Source organism: Brachyistius frenatus, unplaced genomic scaffold, assembly GCF_029030835.1.
Source record: "Brachyistius frenatus isolate BFR_SWC_R1_liver_20210118 unplaced genomic scaffold, ASM2903083v1 Contig_35, whole genome shotgun sequence".
Taxonomy (NCBI): domain Eukaryota; kingdom Metazoa; phylum Chordata; class Actinopteri; family Embiotocidae; genus Brachyistius; species Brachyistius frenatus.
Genome location: NW_027210634.1, coordinates 2,040,408 through 2,064,697, shown reverse-complemented (window position 1 = coordinate 2,064,697; position 24,290 = coordinate 2,040,408). Strand labels below are relative to the sequence as shown.

Below are 24,290 nucleotides of genomic sequence, written 5' to 3'. Positions count from 1 at the left end.
GAAAGAGGGGCGGATCGGGTCACTAGAAAACTGATGCAGGCTGCATTCTCAATGTCCGTCAATAGATGGCAGTGCCAGCACTGTAGCGATTGCTCTTCAGCAACAATATATAACTCTGTAATTCTTTTATTTATACATAATAAGCTGCAGGAAAATGGGCAAAAAAAACAAACAAATAATGTAGTTTAAAAATATCCTCAAAACCTTCATACCTCACTAGATTGATTTTGGTTTGTTAATATAGCTGCTTATATACATCTACACTCTTGTGAGGCTTCCTCTGGGCGTATATACTGTGTATATGTACATGGGACAGACCCGGAGGGGGTGGACATCAATTTGAGCTTCTTTTTTTTTTTTTTTTTTAAATCCAGAAAAGGTTTCCTTCATCTTGTCTGAGTCTTATCGAGACAAAACAATCCGTACCTGCACGCCACGTCGCCGCTGACCGTTCGGACTCAACCGGGTCGTCCCGTCCTGCTTTTTTTTTTTTTTTTTTTTTTTTTTTTTAATTTTTTTTTCCTCCTAAAACTGATGTCACTTTCAACTCCAATTTTCTTTTCTTTTTTTTTTCCTTTAAAAAAAAAAAAAAAAAAAAAGACACATTCAACGTTAAGGCATCGCGAAAGGCGTCGACACTGTCGACGGAGGCGGGGAAGAGGAAAACAAAAACAAAAACGTCACGTCGACGGCGCGGACCGGAGCGGTCGAACAAACAAAAAAAAAAACAAAGCGATAAAACAAACAAAACAACCACGAGCTTTCTACTACAACTTGGAAAAAAAAAATAATAATAATTTTTTTTTGATCTCAGTCATTCGTAGCGAAAACATCAGCGCGGGTGTTCCCCAGAGTCGTTTTTGGCAAATGGTATAAATAATGAGATAATTATTATTCATCACAATAAATATGTCAATAAATAAAATGACCTTTGACGCTACGAGGAAACATTTTTGACTAAACTAACAGCGGTTAGCAGAACTTCCTTCTTCAATGTTGCCCGTGAGAAATAACACTGAACGGATGTGACCGTGATTGTAAACAACCGACAACCTGTTTCGGTTGTTGTTGTTGTTGTTTTTTCTGTGAATCACTAAAGCTCGAGGAACATTACGAGATCGTAACAAAAGTGAATTTAGATCATCGGACGGCATCGCGGAGGTAAAGTTTGTGATTAGTAAGGACGTGACAAACGGACAGTATCTTCCTATCGTCCGTCAGGAAAATGTTCATGGACAGATACATATACATATATGTATGTATAAAATATATATACACACACACACACACACACACACACGAGGTCCTAAAACTACGAAACAACAACCGGTAGCGCGGCGTTTTTTTGTTTTGTGTGTGTGAAAAATCCTACATGTGCCAGAGGTCAGTGCATCGAGGAGGCACAGTATTAGCGGCACAGCTGATGCCACTCCTACAAACCAGTGTATATCCTCGTCTCCTGGTAGTGTTTAAGGATCTGGCCGACGAGGACCAGATGAGCGACACGAGGGAGGAGACTTCTTTTTTTTTGTTGTTCTTGTTGTTGTTGTTCTTTTCTCGAAAAAGCTTTCAGTATTTATCTGCACGTTTAAAAAAAAAAAAAAAAAAAAAGCAAAAAATAAAAAACACAACAACCACGCGGCCGTTTTTTTTGTGTTTTTTTTGCTGCCTGCGGAAGCTCAACACCTTCATGTTGTCGTTGTTGTTGTTTTTTTTCCCCCCTCCTCTTTACTCTGAAAACGTCTCTTCATCTTCATTATTACGCCTTCGGCATTTTTTTTTTTTTTTTTGCCGAGTAGTCGACGTCCACTTTCCCCTTTTTGTCTGTTGTTGTTTTTCTTCTTCTTCTTTTCTTTTTTTGAAACTTACTGGCTTTTGAATGCGCGGGCCGGTCGGCCGCAAAGAGGTAAAGCCCGTTCGTGAGACGCGAGGTCCGGCGACAGCGTCCGTGTGCTTGTTTTTTTGTTGTTTTGTGGTTGTTTTTTTTTTTGCAGTTCTGTAGGGTACTCTTGCGTTTTAACTTCATGAGCGGGTCCCCCCCCCCCGCCCCCCGCGGCGTTCAGGGCGTGTCGGCGGGCTTGTAGTAGCCCTTCAGGAGGGCGGCGGAGGCGATGCTCTCGGCCGAGCGCCGCTGGTCCAGGCCCAACAGGGCCTCCAGCAGGTCGTTGATGTCGGCCTTCAGTCCCTGCCTCTGCATCCAGTTCTTCAGCAGTTCGTACACTTTGTCGCCGGGGGCGCCGCTCTCCGCGATCCGAATGTGGTTGTCGCTGACTCCGATCATCCTGAAGAACTTGTTGTGGATCCGCACGTCCAGGTACTCGTCGAACAGGTCGAAGCTCTTCCTCAGCGATTTCTCGGACCCTTCGGAAAAATAGGAGATAAATTGCAGAGTGAATAATTCCGATCGTGAAACGTTGAGACTGTATATATATATATATTAAAAAAAATAAATAAAAATAAATAAATTTGTGAGCTGCAATACCGCCGAGTGCCACTAGAGGGTCGTCTCCGCAAACTCCCATTCAACTAGCCTCATTAAATTCAATCACGTTTTTTCGGTGTCGTCAGCTAAAGTCGCTCCTTCTTATTTGTTTTAATAAACGGCTCGTCCATGTACGGTCACCTCCGGCTCCAAACCCCTCCGAGCCAGCAAAGACGGCGGCGGCCAAAATCCAAACTCCCGGCTTCATAGCGGCCGTTCACCAGCCGAAGGGTGACGTCACCGCGGGTTGTGAACGCGGCTATTTTTCCAACATTAAACCAGGATGAATTTTATATTTTTTTTTTTAATCTGGTCATTTTACTTGTTTGCATTCTTTTATGATGGATCTATAATGTCTTTTTTTAATTTTTTTTTTACATCAGTAAGCGTAAACTCATGAGGCGACCGTATAGCCGCTGTTCCTATAGGTGTTTAAGAACAGCCAGTACATTTCAGTGCCTTTCTCTTGGGGGACGGGGAAGACGGGGGGGACGGGGACGCATACGTAAAACTTTCAACAGAGGATCAAACAAATCCGTTAAACTGTGCCCCTCCTTTAATTCAGCATGAGAAAAAAACAACAGGGAGAAAAAAGACGTCATGTTCCAAACGCCTCGAGGCTCAGATGCGGCCTGACGATCATGAGATTATTAATCTGTCAAGCAGCACAGATCTTGAGGAGATTTCGTTTATTTCACTCGCCTGTGGACCGACATGACTCGCAGTAAACTTGTGCGGTTGTCCGTGAGAAGTTAACGGCCTCGTTTTTTTTTTTTTTTTTTTTTTCGGGGAGCGGGGGCGGCGGGGGGGGGGGGGGGGGGGGGCAAAAAAAGAAAAACGTTGGGAAAAATGGCTTCATTTCTGAGTAAATGCAGGAATCTTACCTTGTAGTGGCACCAACCGATGCCGCAGAGGGTCATCCTGTAAACGCGAGACAAAGCGGAATTAAAACACATGCCGAGGTCGTAAAAAAAAAAAAAAAAAAAGGTCCCAAGTGAAATGGCGGCGGACGCCGAAGGGAGCGACGTCCCCGATGTTTTTTTTTTTTTTTTGGTCCTCACCATGTCTGCGGGCAGCGGCCTGAAGGCGGCGGGGCTCTGCCGCGGGGTGTCGCCGGAGGACGCCGCCGTGGGCAGGGCCGACAGGCTGGTTTGGGAGGAGCTGGTCGTGTTGGGCAAACTGTCCCCGAGGCCTCGGTCTTCGTCCTCCAGGGGCGGGCACGCCTTGGTCATCCCGGCCTGGGTCTCCTGCAGCAGCGGCCGGGACTCCGGGCGCGGCTCCTCGCCCTCCAGGCCGGCGTTCTGGTTGTTCTGCCGCTCCTCGGCCGTGGCGCCGCTCTCGTCCTGACGAGAAAGAGGACGGGGGAAGCGGTTACGTATCGTTCCGCGGATAAAACTAGACCGCGGGGCGGGGGAGGGGGGCGGTCTCCGACCTCAAGGACTAGTTCCCTCAGACACCGCAGTACTATTTGAGGGAACATCTGTGTAACTGCAGATGCAGAAAAAAACCCCAAAAAAACAACAACTCTCTAGCGGACGGAAAAAACAAAAACGCGCACGTGCTGTTGAACTTAAAAGCCGACGGGAAAACAATTTGTTGTTGTTGTTGTTCACATGAAAGAAGCTCATTCAGCCGGCGCGAGCGGAGCTCAGCTACGCGAACGAATGTTACTAAACACGAGTAGCTCTCGGAAACTTTCCCGTTCAGGAAAAAAAAAAACTAATTATAAAGCAGGCGAGGAATCGAACAAAAAAAAACAAACAACAACAAAAAAAAACCTGTTACGTACAATTGGAATCTTCACAATCTCGCTGGAGTCCGAGCGGCTCTTCAAACCTGTTTGAAAGCCAAAAAAAACCAACAACAACAACATAAATTTTCATCTAATAAACCAAAAAAATAACTGCAAAGGTTCGGTTTGTGACGCGGACTCACACGGTCGTTCGCACGAATGCCGCTTGACGACGAACCACCAGAGAGCCAGTCCGACGAAGACGACGAGGATGAGGAGGAAGGATACGCACACGGGAACAACTGGAAGAAGAAAAACAACGACAAAAAAAGACATCGATTAGTAAAACAAAACAAAAAACAACAACAACAACAAAAAAAGGGGGTAAAATGCGAGCGAGGACGCGCCGGCCTTCAGATCGTTTAGCGGCGGGACGCCGTGAGGTGTTACCGAAGCTGGCCGGAGAGGCGGGCGTCGGCGAGGGGAGAGCCGTGGTGGTTTCGGTCGGGGACGGATCCCGTTTTCGACACGCCGTGTTGGAGAAGGGGGTGCACTTCTTCACCTCCTCCTCCCCCGATTTACACCTGAACGTTTGTGGCGAAAGAACAACACAAGTAATAGTTAAACAAACGACGACAAAAAGCAACACAGGCCTTGAAGTGTGTCCTTGTTGTGCAAGGCGGGAACCAACGGGTTTCGGGTTTTGGGGAAAATCCTTTCCTGAACCTTGGAAAGTTTTTTTTTCTTTTACTATTGGAACGGGACGTAATCTAAGTGGCGTCCCACCATGACGTCACCCGCTGGTTTTGTGAACTGCTGTTTTAAAAGAATTCCAGTCAGGCCTTTTGGTAGTCGCCATCTTGTTTCTTTGGAGCCCGAAGTGACCGTATTTAGAAACGCGAGGGGCGGATCTGGCTGAGGGACACTATGCCCCGCCCACTTATACTAGAAACCAGACTGCACGCCAATGAAAAAGGCCCGGCTCCCAAACGTAGCCGTGTTTGAGGCCTAACATCTAATCAATACTGGAATTATTTTCATAAGGACCACTGATCAGAAGGAGGGTAAATTAGTGAATGACACTATAACGAACGAGCCAAGTTAATGTTTTTGAATGGGAGTCTACGGAGCCAGAGTTGTTTTTTTTTTTTTTGAGCCAGCCCCTAGTGGCCCTCGGTGATATCGCAATTTAAGGCATTTTCGTGCTGGCTTCAGTTTTCAGACCCGGAGTCTCCGTCCATTTGTGTTTTAGTGTTTGATGTAATCCAGCAGAAACACCAGACTGTATATAAAAGTGGACGTACCCCACCCCCACCTCCAACTCCCACCCCCCAAGCTCGCCCAAATATGGTCACTTCCGGCTCCAAACCGTTTAAGACTGGCAAGATGTCTCCGGACCGACTCCGAAGTCGAGGCTTTCAATGGCGGCCGTTCGCCAGCCGACGTTGTTTTCCGACCGTCGGTCGGAAAACAACGCCGGCCGGAAACGTTTTTTCGGGCGACGGGCGAGCGACAACTCACTTGGCGCAGCGTTTGCAGACTTCGCAGGCCTGATCGGGAACGCAGAAGGTCCCCGACTTGCACTGGCACCTGGTGTCCGTGGTCGTGGTGCAGGAGGCCGTTTCAATCTCATCTGCGGAAACGACAAGACAGGCAGGCAGACGTCAACGTGACCCTGTGCGCCGGAGGCCATTTTATCACGAGGTCACAAGAAGAAGAAACTACCGCTCGAGCGCGACCGCGACCGCCGAGGAGTTCGCCGAGTTCAGGAGTTTATTAATAGGCGAACTCCTAACGAACGCCCGCGACCGTCGGCACGCGTCGAGCGAGACGGAGCGAAGGTGGACCTTCGGGCTTATTTGTGCGCCGTTAACCATCGGGCTGTAATCGTTTCCAAAAAAAAACAACCAAAAACTTAAAGATAATTGGGTTTCCGATTTTCGCCCTTTTTCCTCCCAGATACATTTTGCCTCGCTTGTAAGAGGATAACGAGCGACGAACAATCCGCCTCGGTTCACCTATTAAAATCGAGACCTAAAAAGACGGCAGCCCCTCGGCCTTTGAGATACGATCCGGATTGATAACAAGGCGGCGGTCCACCTCCACGGGACGCCCTTTCGTACACATCTGATGTCCGCGCTTCCCTATTAAAAGAAAAATTACTTCGTTAGGTTGCTTTGCAAAAAAAAAAAAAAAGAAAAAAAAAAATTTGGGCGCGCTATCTTTTAATCTTCTTCCCCCCGCTAATTTGCATACACACGATTCACATGATTCAACTCAAATCGGTCAGCAGGTTTTTGAAGAGTTTTAAAAGACGTTTGTAGAGCAGGTTTTAGTTTTTCCAATTCATAATCGTCAACACCCGGCGAAGAAAAAAAAAAAAAAAATTTTTTTACTTAATTTTAAATAAAAGCGAACTCTTTCATGCCGCTTTGTTTAACTCCAGGATATTCCCTTGCAGGAATTTGTGGTCTTTTTTTTTTTAATACTTGGAATAGATGTTTAAAATCAATACAGTAACACAAATTTGTTTCTGAACATTTCCCGCAGGGCAACGCAATCTATGCGCGCACACACACACACACACACACACACGGCTGAGTTCAAGCGAGGCACTTATCCCGAGCTGCCGGGCACAAAGGGTTTCACTGTTGTCATTTTGGTGATGTGAAAAATAATTAAGCAGGCAGTTTTATTTCATTTCTGAAGGCAGGGTACTGCAGGGAACATGTAATTTACGGCGTGGCTGTTAAAAAAAGGCCTCCCCCCCCCGCCCCGCCCCGGCGGGCACGGCTCGGCATAACTCCCGACGATCGCACAGGACGACAAATTACCATGAAAGTACGTGGCGTAAAGCAAAAATAAATAAAAATAAAAATAAACCGCTGAAGTGTTTTTTTTGTCAGCAGCTTTTCTCCTATTTTCACGACGTTACTTAATAACGTCATTTTCACTGCGTTGCTGCAGTTGCGCGTTTTTATAGCGTTTGAGCCGCGCGTCGGCGGGACGAGGCTCGATGAACAGCAAACCGAGCCGGAGTCAGCTCGGAGCTAATTTGCGTCTGCCGTCGCCGGTTAGACCAAAAAAAAAAAAAAAAAAGCACAAAACAGCAAATACATAAAACAACCATTCACGCGAGACGATTTAAATTAGTCAAATAACAAAAACAGCTGTTCACTTTACCAAACTTGAATCCTGCTCTCCCCCGCCCCCCCCAAAAAATAGAAAAAATAACACAACCGGATTACAACAACTCAAAATCGGTTCAATAACTCACACGGACGACTAATAAACTACGACTTCAAGCATCCGACCGAAGTCTCGTCGGTATGAAATATTTCCAAACGGGAAGGTGTCAAGTGTTGCAGATAACGGCAGGGCGGGGCAACTTTTTTTTTAAAAAGGACGATTCTCGTTTCTTTTTAGCGTCTTTTCCTTTTTTAATTGTCGTACAGAAGCTTAAACTAGTGCAACACACACGCGCACACACACACACATGCGCGCACGCACACACACGCGCGCACACACACACGCACGCGCGCACGCTGTTAAATCTCCATCTTAAAACTGCCGTGAATGAGCACAAAACACATCCTATGTAACAGTAGTCTCTTTTCTGTGGCTCCCGCCTTTCATGGGACACAAAGACGCCAGTGTGGAGAGACAATGAGACGCGGACACACCCGGCTCGGCCAGGTAGACGCGGACACACAAGCAGGCAAAACCTCCCGAGACGAGCAAACGCGCCCGCGATCGGCCCCCGCCAAACAAAACACAACAAAAGACACGCCCTGCCACTCCGGGTAACATCATAAGATCACGTTTTCGGGAGTGGAAATGAAATGAAAGGCGCAGGGGGGGTAAATGGAGGGGAGGGGGGGTGGACAAAAAGGTATCCACTTTCCTCAAAACAATATGTCTCGCGTCAAAACTCGGATTTGAAAAGGATCTACTTTTATGTAACGTTTAAAAAAAAAAAAAAAAAAAAAAAAAAAAGGTGGCGGATTGAATTAAAGGGCAATTCAGTTAAGTGTTGTTCTGTGACTTTACTCTGTTGTTTTTGTTTTCTCTGGGATTTACTGTCCCACATTGATTGGACTGTTAGTCAGATAAAAATAAAAAAAAATAAAAAAAAAAGGACATCCGAGGACGTCACAGTGAGCTCGGCAAACTTTAAACAGGCCACCGCACAAACTATTATTCAATAATAAATCAATACAGAGAATGATCAGAGGTCGAAATGCGATTTAAACGGTTCAATGGGGGGAGGGGGGGGGGGCAAAAAGTCAAGACTTCTTATCAAATATATATATTTATATACAGTGGGTACGGAAAGTATTCAGACCCCTTTAAATTTTTCACTTTTTGTTTCATTGCAGCCATTTGCTAAAATCAAAAAAGTTCATTTTATTTCTCATTAATGTACACTCAGCACCCCATCTGGACAGAAAAAAGCAGAAATGTAGAAATTTGTGCAAATTTATTAAAAAAGAAAAACTGAAATATCGCACGGTCATAAGTATTCAGACCCTTTGCTGTGACACTCATATTTAACTCACACGCTGTCCATTTCTTCTGATCCTCCTTGAGATGGTTCTACTCCTTCATTGGAGTCCAGCTGTGTTTAATTAAACTGATTGGACTTGATTAGGAAAGGCACACACCTGTCTATATAAGACCTTACAGCTCACAGTGCATGTCAGAGCAAATGAGAATCATGAGGTCGAAGGAACTGTCCAAGGAGCTCAGAGACAGAATTGTGGCAAGGCACAGATCTGGCCAAGGTTACAAAATAATTTCTGCAGCACTCAAGGTTCCTAAGAGCACAGTGGCCTCCATAATCCTTAAATGGAAGAAGTTTGGGACGACCAGAACTCTTCCTAGACCTGGCCGTCCAGCCAAACTGAGCAATCGTGGGAGAAGAGCCTTGGTGAGAGAGGTAAAGAAGAACCCAAAGATCACTGTGGCTGAGCTCCAGAGATGCAGTAGGGAGATGGGAGAAAGTTCCACAAAGTCAACTATCACTGCAGCCCTCCACCAGTCGGGGCTTTATGGCAGAGTGGCCCGACGGAAGCCTCTCCTCAGTGCAAGACATATGAAAGCCCGCATAGAGTTTGCCAAAAAAAACACATGAAGGACTCCCAGACTATGAGAAATAAGATTCTCTGGTCTGATGAGACCAAGATTGAACTTGTTGGCGTTAATTCTAAGCGGTATGTGTGGAGAAAACCAGGCACTGCTCATCACCTGCCCAGTACAATCCCAACAGTGAAACATGGTGGTGGCAGCATCATGCTACGGGGGTGTTTTTCAGCTGCAGGGACAGGACGACTGGTTGCAATTGAAAGAAAGATGAATGCGGCCAAGTACAGAGATATCCTGGAAGAAAACCTCTTCCAGAGTGCTCTGGACCTCAGACTGGGCCGAAGGTTCACCTTCCAACAAGACAATGACCCGAAGCACACAGCTAAAATAACAAAGGAGTGGCTTCGGAACAACTCTGTGACCATTCTTGACTGGCCCAGCCAGAGCCCTGACCTAAACCCAATTGAGCGTCTCTGGAGAGACCTGAAAATGGCTGTCCACCAACGTTCACCATCCAACCTGACGGAACCGGAGAGGATCTGCAAGGAAGAATGGCAGAGGATCCCCAAATCCAGGTGTGAAAAGCTTGTTGCATCATTCCCAAGAAGACTCATGGCTGTACGAGCTCAAAAGGGTGCTTCTACTCAATACTGAGCAAAGGGTCTGAATACTTATGACCATGTGATATTTCAGTTTTTCTTTTTTAATAAATTTGCACAAATTTCTACATTTCTGTTTTTTTCTGTCACGATGGGGTGCTGAGTGTACGTTAATGAGAAATAAAATGAACTTTTTTGATTTTAGCAAATGGCTGCAATGAAACAAAGAGTGAAAAATTTAAAGGGGTCTGAATACTTTCCGTACCCACTGTGTATATATAGATATATATATATATATTTTTTTTACTTAGATCTTATAAAATGTGATTTCAAACGACAGAAAAATTGCTCAATGTTCTTCTCACTGACTCCATGCAATACTCGGCGAAGATGCAGAGGACCCCGGTTACCTGAGCGGCAGTGTGTGCACGGCAGACAGCGGTTCATCCCGTTGGAGTGCTCCGTGTACGTCTGTCCGTGATCGCAGGACAGACACGTCCCGTGTTCCTGGTCTCGCTCGCAGGCCTTCTGCACATAGGTTCCTGCGGATCGAGAAAACAAATCAAAATTCAATTACAAATATACACTTTAATCTATACGGCAAAATTACACGTCCCGTGACTCCCGATGTCATCAATGCGACGCGCCGGGGGAAGGACGTTACCTCGGAAGGATAAAGGTTTAATCAGATTTAAATGGCGGGGGTTGTATGTTTTTCCTGCAGTCGAGGAAGCTGAAGGTCGCAATCGAAAGGAGACTAAACGCAGAGCCGCACGGCGATCCGACCTCCTTCGCGCTTATCGTTTTTTTTAATTTTTTTTTTTATATATGCACGCCACGAAGGAAACCACCTCATTGTCATGTGTTTTTTTTTTTTTTAGGATTTATGTGAAGCGCAGATGAACAATAAATTAATAAATTAAATAAATAAAAGGCCGTTTAGAAAAGAAGGCAGAAAAGACACGTTGAACCCGCTGAGTCATCAGCGAATGAGCCGTTGGGATCGCGGTCGGCCCACGGGCAGAATAGTTTGTTTTACTTCATGTCAAGTGTTGGGTACAAACAGATCCAGAGGAGGGAAAAATAAAGACATTTTTCAAAAGTTCAGACAAGACAAAAAGCAGCAAAAAAAGCTCACATTTCAGAGCACTAAGTGGTCAAGGAGGCTTTTAAATATGTGCCGACAGCTGACAAACTGGCATCGGGGTAAAAAAAAAAAAAAGAAAATCAAAGAGAAACACAGGGATCCCACAAAAAAATAAATTAAAAAAAAAAAGCTGAAATTTGATGACCCACGATGACCAGGAAAAGAAAGAAGGCCGCCGTCGTGCGGAGCAGACAACGAACGGACACGTTTCCGTTTAAAAACTTTGCGCCGACATTTAACTAAATCAAACGCGCGTCTAAATGCTGGCGATAAACGCGAAAGAATTTATCGGACAGCGACGGCAATTAGCTCGCAACCTAATCAGCTGCACTTTCAGTTTCCTAACGCCACGTGGACTTTTACACAGGCTGACAACAACCAGCCAGCTGACGTTATAGACGCACACAAGGACAATATTACATTTTGACGAATGGCGACTGAGATTTAAACACGCAAACAAAATTCTCTGATATTAAAAAAAAAAGAAAAAAGAATTCCCTGATTTTCATCTGTTTGGAAAAGAGTTTTTAAAATTCCCTGATATTTTGGAAACAAAAAGGTTTTTTTCCCACAAACATACAGTGACGTTCTGTTGTAATTTAATATCTAAAAACTGCAGTTTTACAGAACCGTCATTGCATGCGTACACTTCTCGAAGTCAAACAAGCAAGTGAAGCCCAAAGGTTAAAAACAATTTGATGAAGAGGAATGTGTTCAAATAAATGGAGAATTAACCGGTGATAACAAAAACAAAGTGGATCAAATATACTTCAAAACAAAAAAGGAATTTTCTCTGAATTTTAAAGCGGCAAATGAAATAATTCAATCAGCTCAGCAGCGGCAGCATGCACTAATTACATTTTGGCCACAAAAAAAAACAGTTAACAACCTTATCAAATTCTTTACATAATAAATGAGAAAAGGGTGGTGCTTTTTTAAGAATATTTTTTTTTTTTTTATGACTTTTGGGGGCTTGAAAACAACCTCTGCTTCACATCCTGCACTTTTCACTTCACTTCTCTCTGCAGAGCAGTTTTGGCCATTTCACACATTCTTTCCAGCCCAGGCAGCTAATATTTGAAAAAAAAAAACCCACAAAAAAAAACTTGTTTGGGAATACAGTTCAGGTTATAGCTTTGACATCTAACCGCAGTTTTTTTTTTTCCTTTCTTTCTTTTTTTTTCACACAAAAAAACAAAACAAAAAACCCCATCATTTTTAATGTCGACTCAGTCGCATTAGAGAACGTGGACGAATGTTTTTGGGTAAAAGAAACGTCTTCTTTTTTTTTTTTTTTCGGTTAATTAAAGCTAGAAATGAAAGCGGGTGTATCTCTCCCCCCCCCCACCCCCCCGCCCACCGGCTCGTATTCTCCCTCATATGTTTGGTGGTTAACTGGTCGGGTTTTAAACTGATGTTGTCCTCCTTACCGGCCTGGCAGTTGAGGCAGCAGAGTCCCAGGTGGAGGTACTGCTCGTTCTCCACGCATGCTCTGTGTCGTCGGACGGTGAGGTTCCTGTAGTCGTCGCCGGACCACTGAGACGCCGGAAGTTCTGCCGCGTGACAGACGAGCCCGACGAAGAGCGCCGCCACCGACACCTGCGGAGAAGGGGGAGGCGGGGGGGGGGGGGGCATTAGCTTTGCTGTAATTTCGGCCGGTCGCCCCACTCAAGCTCGTTAGGTGAAGGACAGTGAAGAGGAGAGGCTATCTTCATAGGAAACCTTGTGTGAGCAATCTACGCCTTAATTCGAACCATCTGATGTGAACATCTGCCGTGGGAAAGCAATTAGGTGAGGGGGGTGGGGGTGGGGGGGGGGGCATGTGGCCGGTCACAACAACAAGAGGCAACACGACCTCGTGTACACACACACACGCACACACACACAGGCTACATGCAGCGCAACGAGGCAAGCCAAACTTAATTACTCCACGATCTGGTTTTCCTCCGGGAGAGGTTTAAAAAAAAAATTTTTTTTTAAAATGAAGAAGAAGCTGGGAATCTGTTTCCTCTCCTGCGGGCGGGACTCGGAGGGAGAGTTCGCTAGAGCGCCCACCCACCCCCCCTCCCACCTCCACCATATCAAATGTGAATCCAGAAAAATCCATTCACGGGTCAGATAATGACGGGGCTTGTGTAGGTGGGGTGCAGGGAGAAGAATACGGGGCCGAACACTTTAGCGTAGCCCTCCCCCCCGGGGGGGGGGGGGGCGCTGGTGTTTATTCACACGCTTTTCACCGTGTCAATGTGAGAAGGCCCCATTCATCGGCAAACAACACACTTTAGTGGTTCTACTTCAAATGACCCACATTCTTAAAGCCGGGCTCTTTGAATGCCACGACATGCGACACCACTATTGAAGCGCCCTCGAACGCAACACGACACCTACCCGGGGTAAAGAGAGAGTCCTAGATTTAGAGGGTTGTGTGTTTTTTTTTTGTCTCTCACACACACACACGCACACACACACACACACACACACACACAGAGGGGAGAACAGGTTCGGGTGGAAAGGTTTTGAGGAAAAAAAGAAAAGAAAGGAGTGAGACATCGTAGACAGCAAGCAGAAGATGGGATGCTCTAAGGGGAATAAAAAAAATGTAAAAAAAGAGTGTGGGAGAATGAGAGCAATAAAGGCCGAGGTAGAAGAAGAGAGGGACAGGCCGGGCTCCTGACGCTCGACTCGGCTCTCTGGAGGGCCGCCATGCCTTGTTGTTCAGAAGAACTTTCCCCTCTCTCTCGCTCTCCGAGCCTTTTCCCTTCTTCCTCTCCCTCCGCTCACGTCAGACTTTCCAACGACGCTGAGAGGCAGACGGCCGGCGGAGCAGTCACAATCACACCATTTAGATCTATCCAAACGTTCTGGGGGAGGGCGGGAGGCAGAAGAGCCAGAGGGGAGATGGGGGGGGAGGGGGTGTGGGGGCTAACAGCTTGCATGACACAGGGTGAGACTTTAGACTTCAATACACTATGTGTATGACTGCAGGGTGGTGGTGTGTATGTGTGTGTGCTGGGGGGGCGGGGGGGGAGGTGCAGAGAGAAGTGGAATCGGAGGAAAAAGTCGGAGAAGGCCGTGAGAGACAAAATCCGCGCGCCACAAAAGCAGTGGAAAGAAAAGACAACTGGGAAAGAGTGAGCCGCCGCTGAAGGTGTAATCTTAGACTCGGCGGCGCAGACCAGACGCAGGACGTGACAACTGCACCGAATGTCCAAAAATATAATTACACGCCAGCGACAGCGGGGGGCCGCGAAGTCATTAGAGCCAATCGGCAGCCAAAACTCAGGTGCGCGTCTCTCCGACGGGACGGGACGGGGGGGAGACGACGAGGACGACTCCGCAGCGCGGAAATTACATCATTTCCTGGCTTGTCGAAGCGCTCCCAGGTTGCAGCGGCAAACCTGTCGCACTCAGGAAGCGAGAGAAAGATCCAGAAGCATTTCATAAAGAAAAGCAGGGCTGCTGTTGAGTTTTTTTTTTTCTTTCTTTTTTTTTCTTTGGTCTTTTGAAGTGTAAAAAAAAGGAAGAAAATGCCCATCAATCTCCCAGAGGAAGGTGACAGGTTTTTGTTTTTTTTAGGCAACAGTTCAACACCAAAAGTCCTTTGTTATATTAAACAACATAATATCCTGCAACCACAGACTGTTTATAAAAGTGGACGTAGCTTCCAGGTCTGAAAAATGAAGCCATTGCGGAAGTGCCTTAAGCTGCAATACCGCCAAACGCCACCAGAGGGCCGGGTGCCAAAAAGCCTCCTGCTTCATAGACTCTCATTCAACTTGTCTCAAAATTCTTGGTCAGTACATTTTTTTTCAACCAGTTATCTCGGCGTTTTTAGCTAAAGTTCTTCTTTTTTGTTTTCTGGCGGTACATCGGTAAAATAATCTCAAATTAATTTAAAAATTAAGTTAAAAAAAAAAGAAGAAAAATGTGGGGTTTTTTGGGGGGGGGAGGGGCGTGTCTGTTTGATTGACAGGCCTGTGGCGCAGTCAGGTTACGGCCATCGGTGGGCGGGACGTAGCGTCCTCGGGCCTCCGACCCGGCTCCAACGGTCGCTCCCGACCCGGCTCGCCCAAATATGGTCACTTCCCGCTCCGAACCAGCGAGATGGCGCCGAACAAAACCCGAACTCGAGGCCTCATAACGGCGGTTCACGAACCAACCGGTGACGTCGCCGTTGGTCGCCGCTTTTGCCCGCAGCTAATCAAGCAATCGACTGACTGTTTGAGCTCCAAAGAGAAGAAAAGAAAAAGGTTTAAAGATAGATTGGGGGGAGGGGGGGTGGGGGATGATTAAATCAAGTTCGTGATAATCAAACGCGATCTTCCGCCGTCTTTTTCATTTCAAATACGCTCAGTTCGGAGGGAATCCTGCTTTGTGCTATTTTCTGAAACTCAGCCCGCCCTGCGCACGCGAAGAGAAGAAAAAAAAGAAAAAAGAAAAGACCAAGGCGGCGTGTCCGCGCCGGGACCGCTAAACGGCGTCGCGCTGTGTACACAAAACACTACTGGCAGCCGCAATGCGGCTCAGTTTTACCTCGGCGGCCGGGCGAGGAGGACGGCTCGGGAGTGACCGTAACCTCAGCGCGGAGAGCCCTCCAAACCCACAGTCCCTGGAAACGCTCCCAAAAAGGCGAGCCGAGGCGACGGGAGCCCACACGCCACAGCCCTCCTCTATCCTCCGCGCAGCGGTTCGCGGGGATTATTGGTGGGAACAGGCTCCTATTGTCGTACCGGCCGGCGCGTGCAATGGGTCGGTACGACGCTCGCATGGACGCAAGTTAAACTAATAAAAAAAAAAATTAAAAAATTAAAAAAAAGTTTGCGATAAAACAATGAGGGACTTTCTGGGTTTTTGGACAACAGCAGCGCCCCTCGGCTTCCTCTAAACACACTCGGGGGGGGGGGGGGGGGTCTTCCACACACACACACACACACACACACACACACACACACACACACACACACACACACACACACACACACACACACACACAGACACTGAGGATGTATTAGTGATTAAGTGACAGGACATCCTTCCAGTTGGACCCAGGTTATCAATGAGGCCATTTAACGGGGCCGCGATCGCTCCGTATCGCCGAGGGGAGTTACAGTGAGCTCCTTTATGGAACAACAACAACAACAACAACATGAAGAAAAGAAAAGAAAAAAAAAATGGACAGAAAATGAAGCGCACGCAGACACGACACAATGCGCGCAAAGTAAAGCGAGGGAGATTCTTCATTTCATATTAGACAGATGATTTCAATCATAGCCGACGCGACGTACCTCATTAGACCTGACTCTCCGTGTCATGCCTTTCTTATTAGCAACGTCGGCCCCGGGTCTTTGGCGATAGTTATGATATCGTACCTACACACTACTCGCAGTAACAAACACCCCAGAGAGAGAGAGAGAGAGAGAAAAAAAATTAAAAAGAGGAGTCGAGATTGAAAACGCGCCCGTGCGGTCACTTAAAACGAGCATTTAAATGCGGTTTCTCAAGTTACTTGTAAAAGTTGCGGCTCTGTCGTTTCAGCAATCGGGTTTAACCCGGCCCGCGCTGTGATTTTGTTGATCTAACAGCCCTTTAATCAGTTGAGCGGGTTACAGCCGGTCAGCTGCCGAACAGCCCAGTGCACTAACACTGATTTATGTCTTTTTTTTTTTTTAATTTTTTTTTTTTTTAAGCCATCACTCCTGGATTTTCATGTGGCGTTGAGGAATTTTACCCCGGTGATATTAAAAGGAGCCGAGCGCATGACGGGGCGGTAGATGAAAAAAAAAAAAAAAAAAAAAAGAAAAGAGGGATGCGTTTCGCCGTCGCTGCCGATTTGCAACACTCCATTAAGTGACCTCAATACGAGGGGTTTATTCTAGTTCAAATGTGAACAACATTTCCTCAAACACGACGGCCTTCTACAAAAACAAAGAATTTGCCAGTGTGCCCGTAAAACCCTCGGTGATTAACTTCTCTTTACCCGTCAAAATAAAAACACCACAAAGATGTTGCACTGCACGCTGCATTGAATGTCCCCATTTCCTGTTTGACTCAACTTTTTCACCGCACAAAAATTTCTAAATAACCCTGAATGACTAATCGTATCGCCTAGCGTTCAGAAGCAGAGAGACGACTGTTGATAAATCGTCCTACTTTTTCAATTAATTGGTTTTCCTTCAGTCTGTAAAATGTCCAAAAATGTCCATCACAACTTCACAAGAGCCTTTAAAAGTCCAAAACTCAAGATATTCAGTTTACTTTGATATACGACCAAGAAGATCTGCACACTTTCTCATCTGCGAAGCCGTAACCGAGATAATTTGTACAATTTTTCACCATTTTTGACTATTATGATTAAACAATTTATCATTTCAGCTCAGTTAAGAGTAGACTCCGCAGACGGGTTTTCAAAGCTAAAATATAGCACGGGTCGAGTTTAAAAGGTATTCATCATGGCCACCCCCCCCCAGCCCCCCGGCCCACCCCACACGCTGCACTGTCCTGTCTTAAAAGTTTTAAATCTCTCGTGTGAAGGAATACATAATGAAAAAAAAAAATGTATGATGTTAAATAGTCAGATGACACCGTGACCTCAAAGAAACTCGCACAGACGTCTTCTGTAATAGTTTAAAACCCCTGAATTTGTTTGGGATTAAAAAAAATCTTTCAACCTAATTCTAATCTAACCAACATGCTTCCAAGTTATGGCGGAAGACGTGACATCTTAGTCCGCGCCGTCCCGACTGATGAGGAGGCCTTAATTTAATATGCTCCCCGCACGCCACAGTAATCGCCGTGACTCAAACTGTTATATATTGTGCGATTCAAGTCCCCCGAAGGCTGACCTTGACAGGACAGTGAACGCTCCCTGCTTCGCAGATAAATCCCAGCCGTGCCGGGGAAGACGAGCGGGGGGGGGGGGGGGGGGGGGGGTGCGGAGGGAGGGGGGGGGGGGGTCGACCATGCGCGACTTTTCCCTGAGTGATGAATTACGCTGACATTTTGTGTTAAGACGACGAGGACGAGCACGAGCCGGCTTATGTCAGGAGGAGCGAGTCTGGCACTCGCCGCCACGACGGGCGTAAATAAATCTGAACGAGCCGGCCGGGCTCGGGGTACATTTATCACCGTGAAGCTGAGCGACGTAAAAAAAAAAAAAAAAAAAAAAAAAAAGAAGCGAGCGAGCGAACTCCCGCGTCACTTTTTCAGCCGTTACGAACAAGAGAGGCGCTTAACGGTTTGAAAACCGCATTGTCGAAGGCCACAAACACACAAACACACAAACACACAATGGGGCACACAAGCGCACATACAGTGTATGCGTGGGAGCGTGTGAAAAGCGGCGGCCCCCTCCTCTCAGGGAGAACAGGAAGCGCGAGACAATACAGAGGCTTCATGCAGGGTTCAGCTCCAAACTGTTCAACTCCACGGCGGCAGCAGCCTGCCTCGGAGCGGGCCCAGCAACCCGAATAGACCGCATCCGCCGTCCCGGGGTATTTATAACTCGGGAGATGGGGGAGATGGGGGGGGGAGAACGTCGATTCTTGAGTTTCCTCAGGAGGTCGGCTTCGCTGATTAGACGAGCGCGGCGACGGCGGCGTGTCACGAGCGGGTTGGGTGACATTCACCTCCAGAAAAAAAAAAAAAAAAAAAAAAAAAAAAAAATCATAAAAAGCAAAAGAAGAAAAACAATCTGCGATGACGACACTTTTAAGTGAATTTCGTGACAGTAATTTCGCCGAGGTGCGGTCGGCTGAGCGGCTGACACTCTTGACGTCGACGCTCACCGCACAGAAAGGGTCTTTTTGTTGTGATGAGTGAGAGTGAGAGAGAGAGAGAGAGAGATGGGGTGGCTGAAAGTTTAAAAAAAAAAGGTTCAAGAGTCAGGTGAAGAGTTGACATTTTCCCACGCGGCAACAGACGGCGGCGTCACCCGGCGGGTTTGTGAACGGCCATCGGTGACGCCTCGGGCTTGGAATTTGGCCGGCGCCGTTTTTTTAAATTTATTTTTTTTACAGTTGGATGAGCCGGAGGCGGAGCGAGCGGCGGATCTGGCTCGATCCGATTGGACGCCGGGACGATGCCGCGTCCCGCTTACCGGCGGCCGTAACCTGACTGCGTCACAGGCCCGTCAATCAAACGGACACGCCGGAAAACTAATAAGAAGCAGCGACTTTAACTAACAACACCGCGATAACTCCCAGAGAAATTTGATTTGACTTTGAATTTTAGGAGAGACTGGTTGAATGGGAGTTTGTGCCGCCGGAGGCTTTTTGGAGCCGGCCCTCTGGTGGCGCTCGGTGGTATTGCAAGTCTGAGGCACCCTCTGCATTGGCCTCATTTTCCAACTTTGAGGTCGCGAGGTGGTCCCCGTGTCGGCGGCTCGCACGCGCGTGCACAGCAACTTTCACCGCGGGTCTTGCAGCGAGTTTCCGAGGGACGAGCGGGGACATTGAATTTGAACGTCAGTCGGCAAATTAAATCTGCGTGCTATCAACTTTAAGCCTTTTCAAATCCGGATTAGGCTCGTCACCTCGAGGCCGAGCGGCGACTCACGAGACGACTCCGGGGGAGGGTGGGCGTGAAAAGAGCGACAGGGGATGACTAACAGATTAAAGCAGGAGCAGGAATCCATCACCTCGCTCTACAACAGACAATCACATTAGCTCCATTAAAAGCTCATCTTTGTGTAAAAAAAAAAAAAAGGACCGGAGGGGTGTGTCGGAGGGGGCGGGGGTGTGGGGGAGGGGCAGCGAAGTGCTGGCGGTTTACAGTCGTCTCTGTAAACACATCGCAGCAAAAATGCAGAATATGCGACGGGTGTAGCGGGTCAACAAGGGCCATCAATAGCAGGAATTTATAGCAGATTTCTGTCTCTGTAAACAGAAGACCGCTCTGTGGACAAAGGTTGAGTTTGTTCTGAGACTCAACACTCGTATTATGATCTGTTCATTCACCCGGGAGAGCAGGAAGTGAAAAGGTTGTAGCAGTGATGCAAACCGACGCCACAGCGGTTTCACACGGAGTCGAGGCTCGAGCGCGTCTTACCTCGACCACAAAGAAGTACTGCAATGAGTCCTTTTTACGTCGTTGATTATTCATCTGACACAACGGTGAACTAAACACAACAATACATTTTGGGCTTCGGGAAATAGTGAAGGGAATTTTTTTTGTTATCATCTTGCAGACCAAATGTTAAAATGAGAATATAACCTCCAGTTGAACTGATAATTTACTGGAATGGTTGATGGTATTTTCAGTTGTCGACCGACAACATTTGTTTTCGTGGCAAATAAAAGTGAACCTGTTGTACTTCTTGATGATAGAAGTGGTGTCACGTAGAACAAGTACTACCCGGGCTGCGACCCATAATCACTTTCATTCATTTGCCAATTATATCTTCAATTAATCAATCAAATTAGTCTCGTAAATGTCAAAATAAATAGAGAACGCTAATTATTCATTTATATTTATTATTGGCAGTCTGACATGACATCTGAAAATAAGTCTTTGTTGTAAAAAAAAACAAACCCAAATATTTTCAGTTAATAATGATGAGAAGCAGAGAAAATCAGCTGGTCCTCAGTCCGGAGGAGCTGGAACGAGATGATTCTGTGTGTTTGCTAACAAAACAAAACAAAACAAAAAAAAGCGACTGAAACAGAGCGATTATTAAAACAGTCGAGGACCTAGCAGACTAACTGGTTCGGCATCGTTTGCTTCGGCGGCCTTTTGTTGACAAGAAGTCCAACAGCACCGTTGCAGTGACTTCTTTCTACTTCGTTATTTTCTCGTTGGTATGAACAGAATGCTTTAAACGATTTGGACTTATAACACGAACCTCCAAACTCTTCCTACGCAGGTTACTCAACAGTTTAGGCCTCATCCTCGTGTCCACAACAGAGCTGCCAGCTCACGATTATTTCCCCAATTCATCGACACGTGTTGATTTTAAAATGGTGAAAACGGTCGACCAGCGTTTCCCAGACCAGAAGGACCAACAGTCTCCAACCAAAACACCGACTGAGGGAAACCAGAAAATATCCAGATTTAAACAGCTTGAATGAAGAGAATTTGACCTCTTTTTTTATTTTTTATTTATTAAATAAAATGCCTCAAAATGATAAATCAGTTCTTTCTGTCGATCGATCGACAGCAGCCCCGCCCCCCTCCAAAAGCACTTTACACCCTTTTTACAGGCACACAAAAGTCCTCGAAGGAGACGGCTTACTTCCGGGTGGTGCGATTCGACCCATCAAGACTCAGGAAACACGGGGAGCGTCGAGAGTGCGAGTGAATTAAAAAAAAAAGAAAGAAAAAAGACTCTCGCTTTATCTAAGCGCAGCGCCGCTGGTGCGTGCGCGATGACTTGCCCCCGTTGGTATGCATTATGTGTGCGTAGGCAGCACCTGGACAGGTGGCACTCCCTTGTGCGAGTCAGCAGGGCCTTTGATAGCCGTCGGGTGATTCACCTTAACGACGACGACAACAACGGAATAATCAAGTTCGCCTACAATAAAAAAAAAAGAAAAGAAAAGCCCTCCCTGACCTGTAAACATAATGATGGACGCCAACACCTGGTGTCTAACGGGGAGCCGGTTGCACCGCGTTGCATCACTCAAGAGTCCGCGCGGCTTCCCTATAAAAAAAAAAAAACATTTTCACATGGTCCCCGAGCCGAGCGGAGCGGCGAGTTCGGCTACCAGGAGATCCGCAGCGGTCGGTTTGTTGACCGCCGCTCGGTCCCCAGTGCCGCAGTTTTGGCCTCGTCCTCGAACCCCTTCCCCACCGCCCCCTCCGCCCCCTGTCTGTGTTGTCCACGGAGACAGGGGGGACTATTTCCTGTGTGAACCAACACCCAGACACACACACACACACACACACACACAGTAAGCGGATAACAATCTAGTGTACATTTGCAGGGGCATGACAATTGCGAAGTAAATTGATGCCACTAATATCAGCACATCTGTGTACTCCAAGACAGGAAGTTTACTGAACGGCTCGGCACGTACTCGCAGGCAATTTGAAAAGGGGTGTGTGTGTGTGTGGGGGGGGGGGTGGATTAGAGAGGAGGGTAACAGGGGATAGGGAGGGGTTGAAGTTTCCTCACAGCCCCTTAGCAACAAGGCCTGCTGGTGCGGCCTCCAGAATGTACTGTGGTTTACAGAAGAGATAAACATTGACTTTGCCGCCCGGAGAAGTAAAAAAAAAAAAAAAAACGCACCTCGGATGGCGGAGTAAACAAACACTAAAAGCTTCAGGCCCGGTTACATCGACTTGACATTGTGCAGCGAGGGAGGCATCGAAGCAGCCGAAAAGGTCTGATTACGGAACCCCGGGTTCATTTTCTTATCTCTTCCCGCGGCGTAATCCAGCAAACTCTTACGCTACGAACGGACGTGGAAATCCTCCCCGTGTCGCAAAACTAAAAAAAAAAAAATTCAAATGTGTATTTTGCATTTACCCAAAGAACTCTTTTTTTTTTTCTTAATACAAGTCATTAAAAGGCCCTCGCGGTGAGCTCGCAGTATTTATAGTGTCAGGCTTTTGGTGCTCGTACGGTTGGAAAAAAAAAACACAACGCGCGCGGGAATGAAAAGACGTCTCTGTGAAGGTCTCACTGGAAAAGAGAAAGGAAAAAAAACAACAAAAAAAAACTTGTTGAGGGACTTTAATTGACTAACTGGCAAAGGTGAACTCTTGGTGCTTCGAGGGAGAGCGGAGAGAGAGAAGGGAGTCAAAGTGATTACCGAAAGCCAACGCTGCTCGCTCTGCAGCTCCACGGCAGGTCATTAGACTTATTAATAGTGGCCATAAGATCGAGCTACATCCGCTGTGAAGGACCAGGAGCCATCATACCCTGAACGTCTGAACAATATGACCACATGATGTCCAACACAGATGGTGGCTGTAATGCTGGAAGAAGAGGAGGAGGAAGAGGAAGAGGAGGAGGGGGAGGAGGGGTGGCTGAGTGAATGATACAGCACATGTACTGTACCAGAAGCACTGACACAAAAAAAAAAAAACCAAAAAACCCCAGGAGCCATAAAAGCACACGAGTGAACGTTATTCGCAGAAAACAAACACTTTAATCAACAACAACAACAACAACAACAAACAGATAATGTTGCTTCCTGTGTTTGGGACAATGACTTGTTTCATCTTCAAGTTCACAGGCCTGGCAGTGATTTCAAGCTCCCACAAGAGTCGAGGTTTGTCTTTTAAGTTTAAGTCTTTAAATTCAAGAGAAAAGGAGATCTTTTTTATTATTATTATTATTATTATTATTATAATACACGTTAAAAGTCTCCCGTACCGGCGCGTTGACGCGGCGTGTTTGGCTCACTTTTAAACACTTTCACGGGAGCGAGCGAGAGATAAGAGGCTCATTAGAGCGAACACACGCAAAGTAAGAGTTACGTAAAAAAAAGAAAGAAAGCGACCGAGGAAAGTTTTCAAAGAGTTATTGTGGCGTTTACTCACATAAACTCTCCCGACCACCGGACCGAAGTTCATCTTGGGGAACTTCGAGATGAGGAGACAATCCCGGGAACTTCGCGAGTTCCGAACCACCAGCCTTCAAAAAAAAAAAAAAAAAAAAAAAAAAAAAAAAAAAAAAAAGCTTCTACAAAAAATAAACCCCACACACTCACAGCGAAAAATAAAATAAAACGGGCACACACCGCCCGACCTAAAATCTGTCCGACACCCGGTTTCTTTCATGAGTTTACTCGTTTTTAGGGTCGAAACTTGACGGCGTTGTTCTCCGGGAGAAGCAGGCACAGACTCCGTCCGAGCACCGACTGGAGAGCCTTTTTTTTTTTTTTTTTTTTTTTTTTTTTTCTTCTCCCTGCCCCGGATTCTTCGCGTGACGTCAGAGGGTCCAGCAGCCAATCGACGGCGCTGCTCCTAGAATATTAATTAGCCCGGCAATTATGCAGGTTTTTCAATGTAAAGCAAAACATCTGAACAACATGAGCAAGAAAACTACAACTAAACAAGAAACTCTGTGGTGCGAGGTGATACATGTGCAACACCGTCAGTGGTGGAGTGTAAATAAGTACTTTTATTGAAGTTCTGCACTGCAGTTTTTCCATTTTAAGCAACTTTATGCAAATAATGTAATCTTTACTCCACTGCATTTATCTGACACCTTAAGTGACCAGTTACCGTTCACAATATCATTTTTCAGACACTTTCAACCCAGTTAAAACCATTCACCTCCAAATTTGGTGATTTTTAATT

General features: G+C 46.4%; 1 protein-coding gene across 1 annotated transcript; it reads right to left on the bottom strand.

Annotated features, from left to right (window-relative positions):
* Positions 1 to 1,951: 1,951 nt before the first annotated feature.
* Positions 1,952 to 23,636, bottom strand: tnfrsfa (tumor necrosis factor receptor superfamily, member a). Its single transcript, XM_069700913.1, has 10 exons — positions 23,529 to 23,636; positions 12,476 to 12,644; positions 10,309 to 10,440; positions 5,736 to 5,847; positions 4,665 to 4,798; positions 4,418 to 4,516; positions 4,272 to 4,318; positions 3,544 to 3,825; positions 3,367 to 3,403; positions 1,952 to 2,361 (listed from the first exon to the last, which is right to left on the bottom strand). The coding sequence occupies exons 1-10, from the start codon at positions 23,559 to 23,561 to the stop codon at positions 2,060 to 2,062; spliced, it is 1,347 nt and encodes a 448-aa protein (XP_069557014.1). The 5' UTR covers positions 23,562 to 23,636; the 3' UTR covers positions 1,952 to 2,059.
* Positions 23,637 to 24,290: the final 654 nt, after the last annotated feature.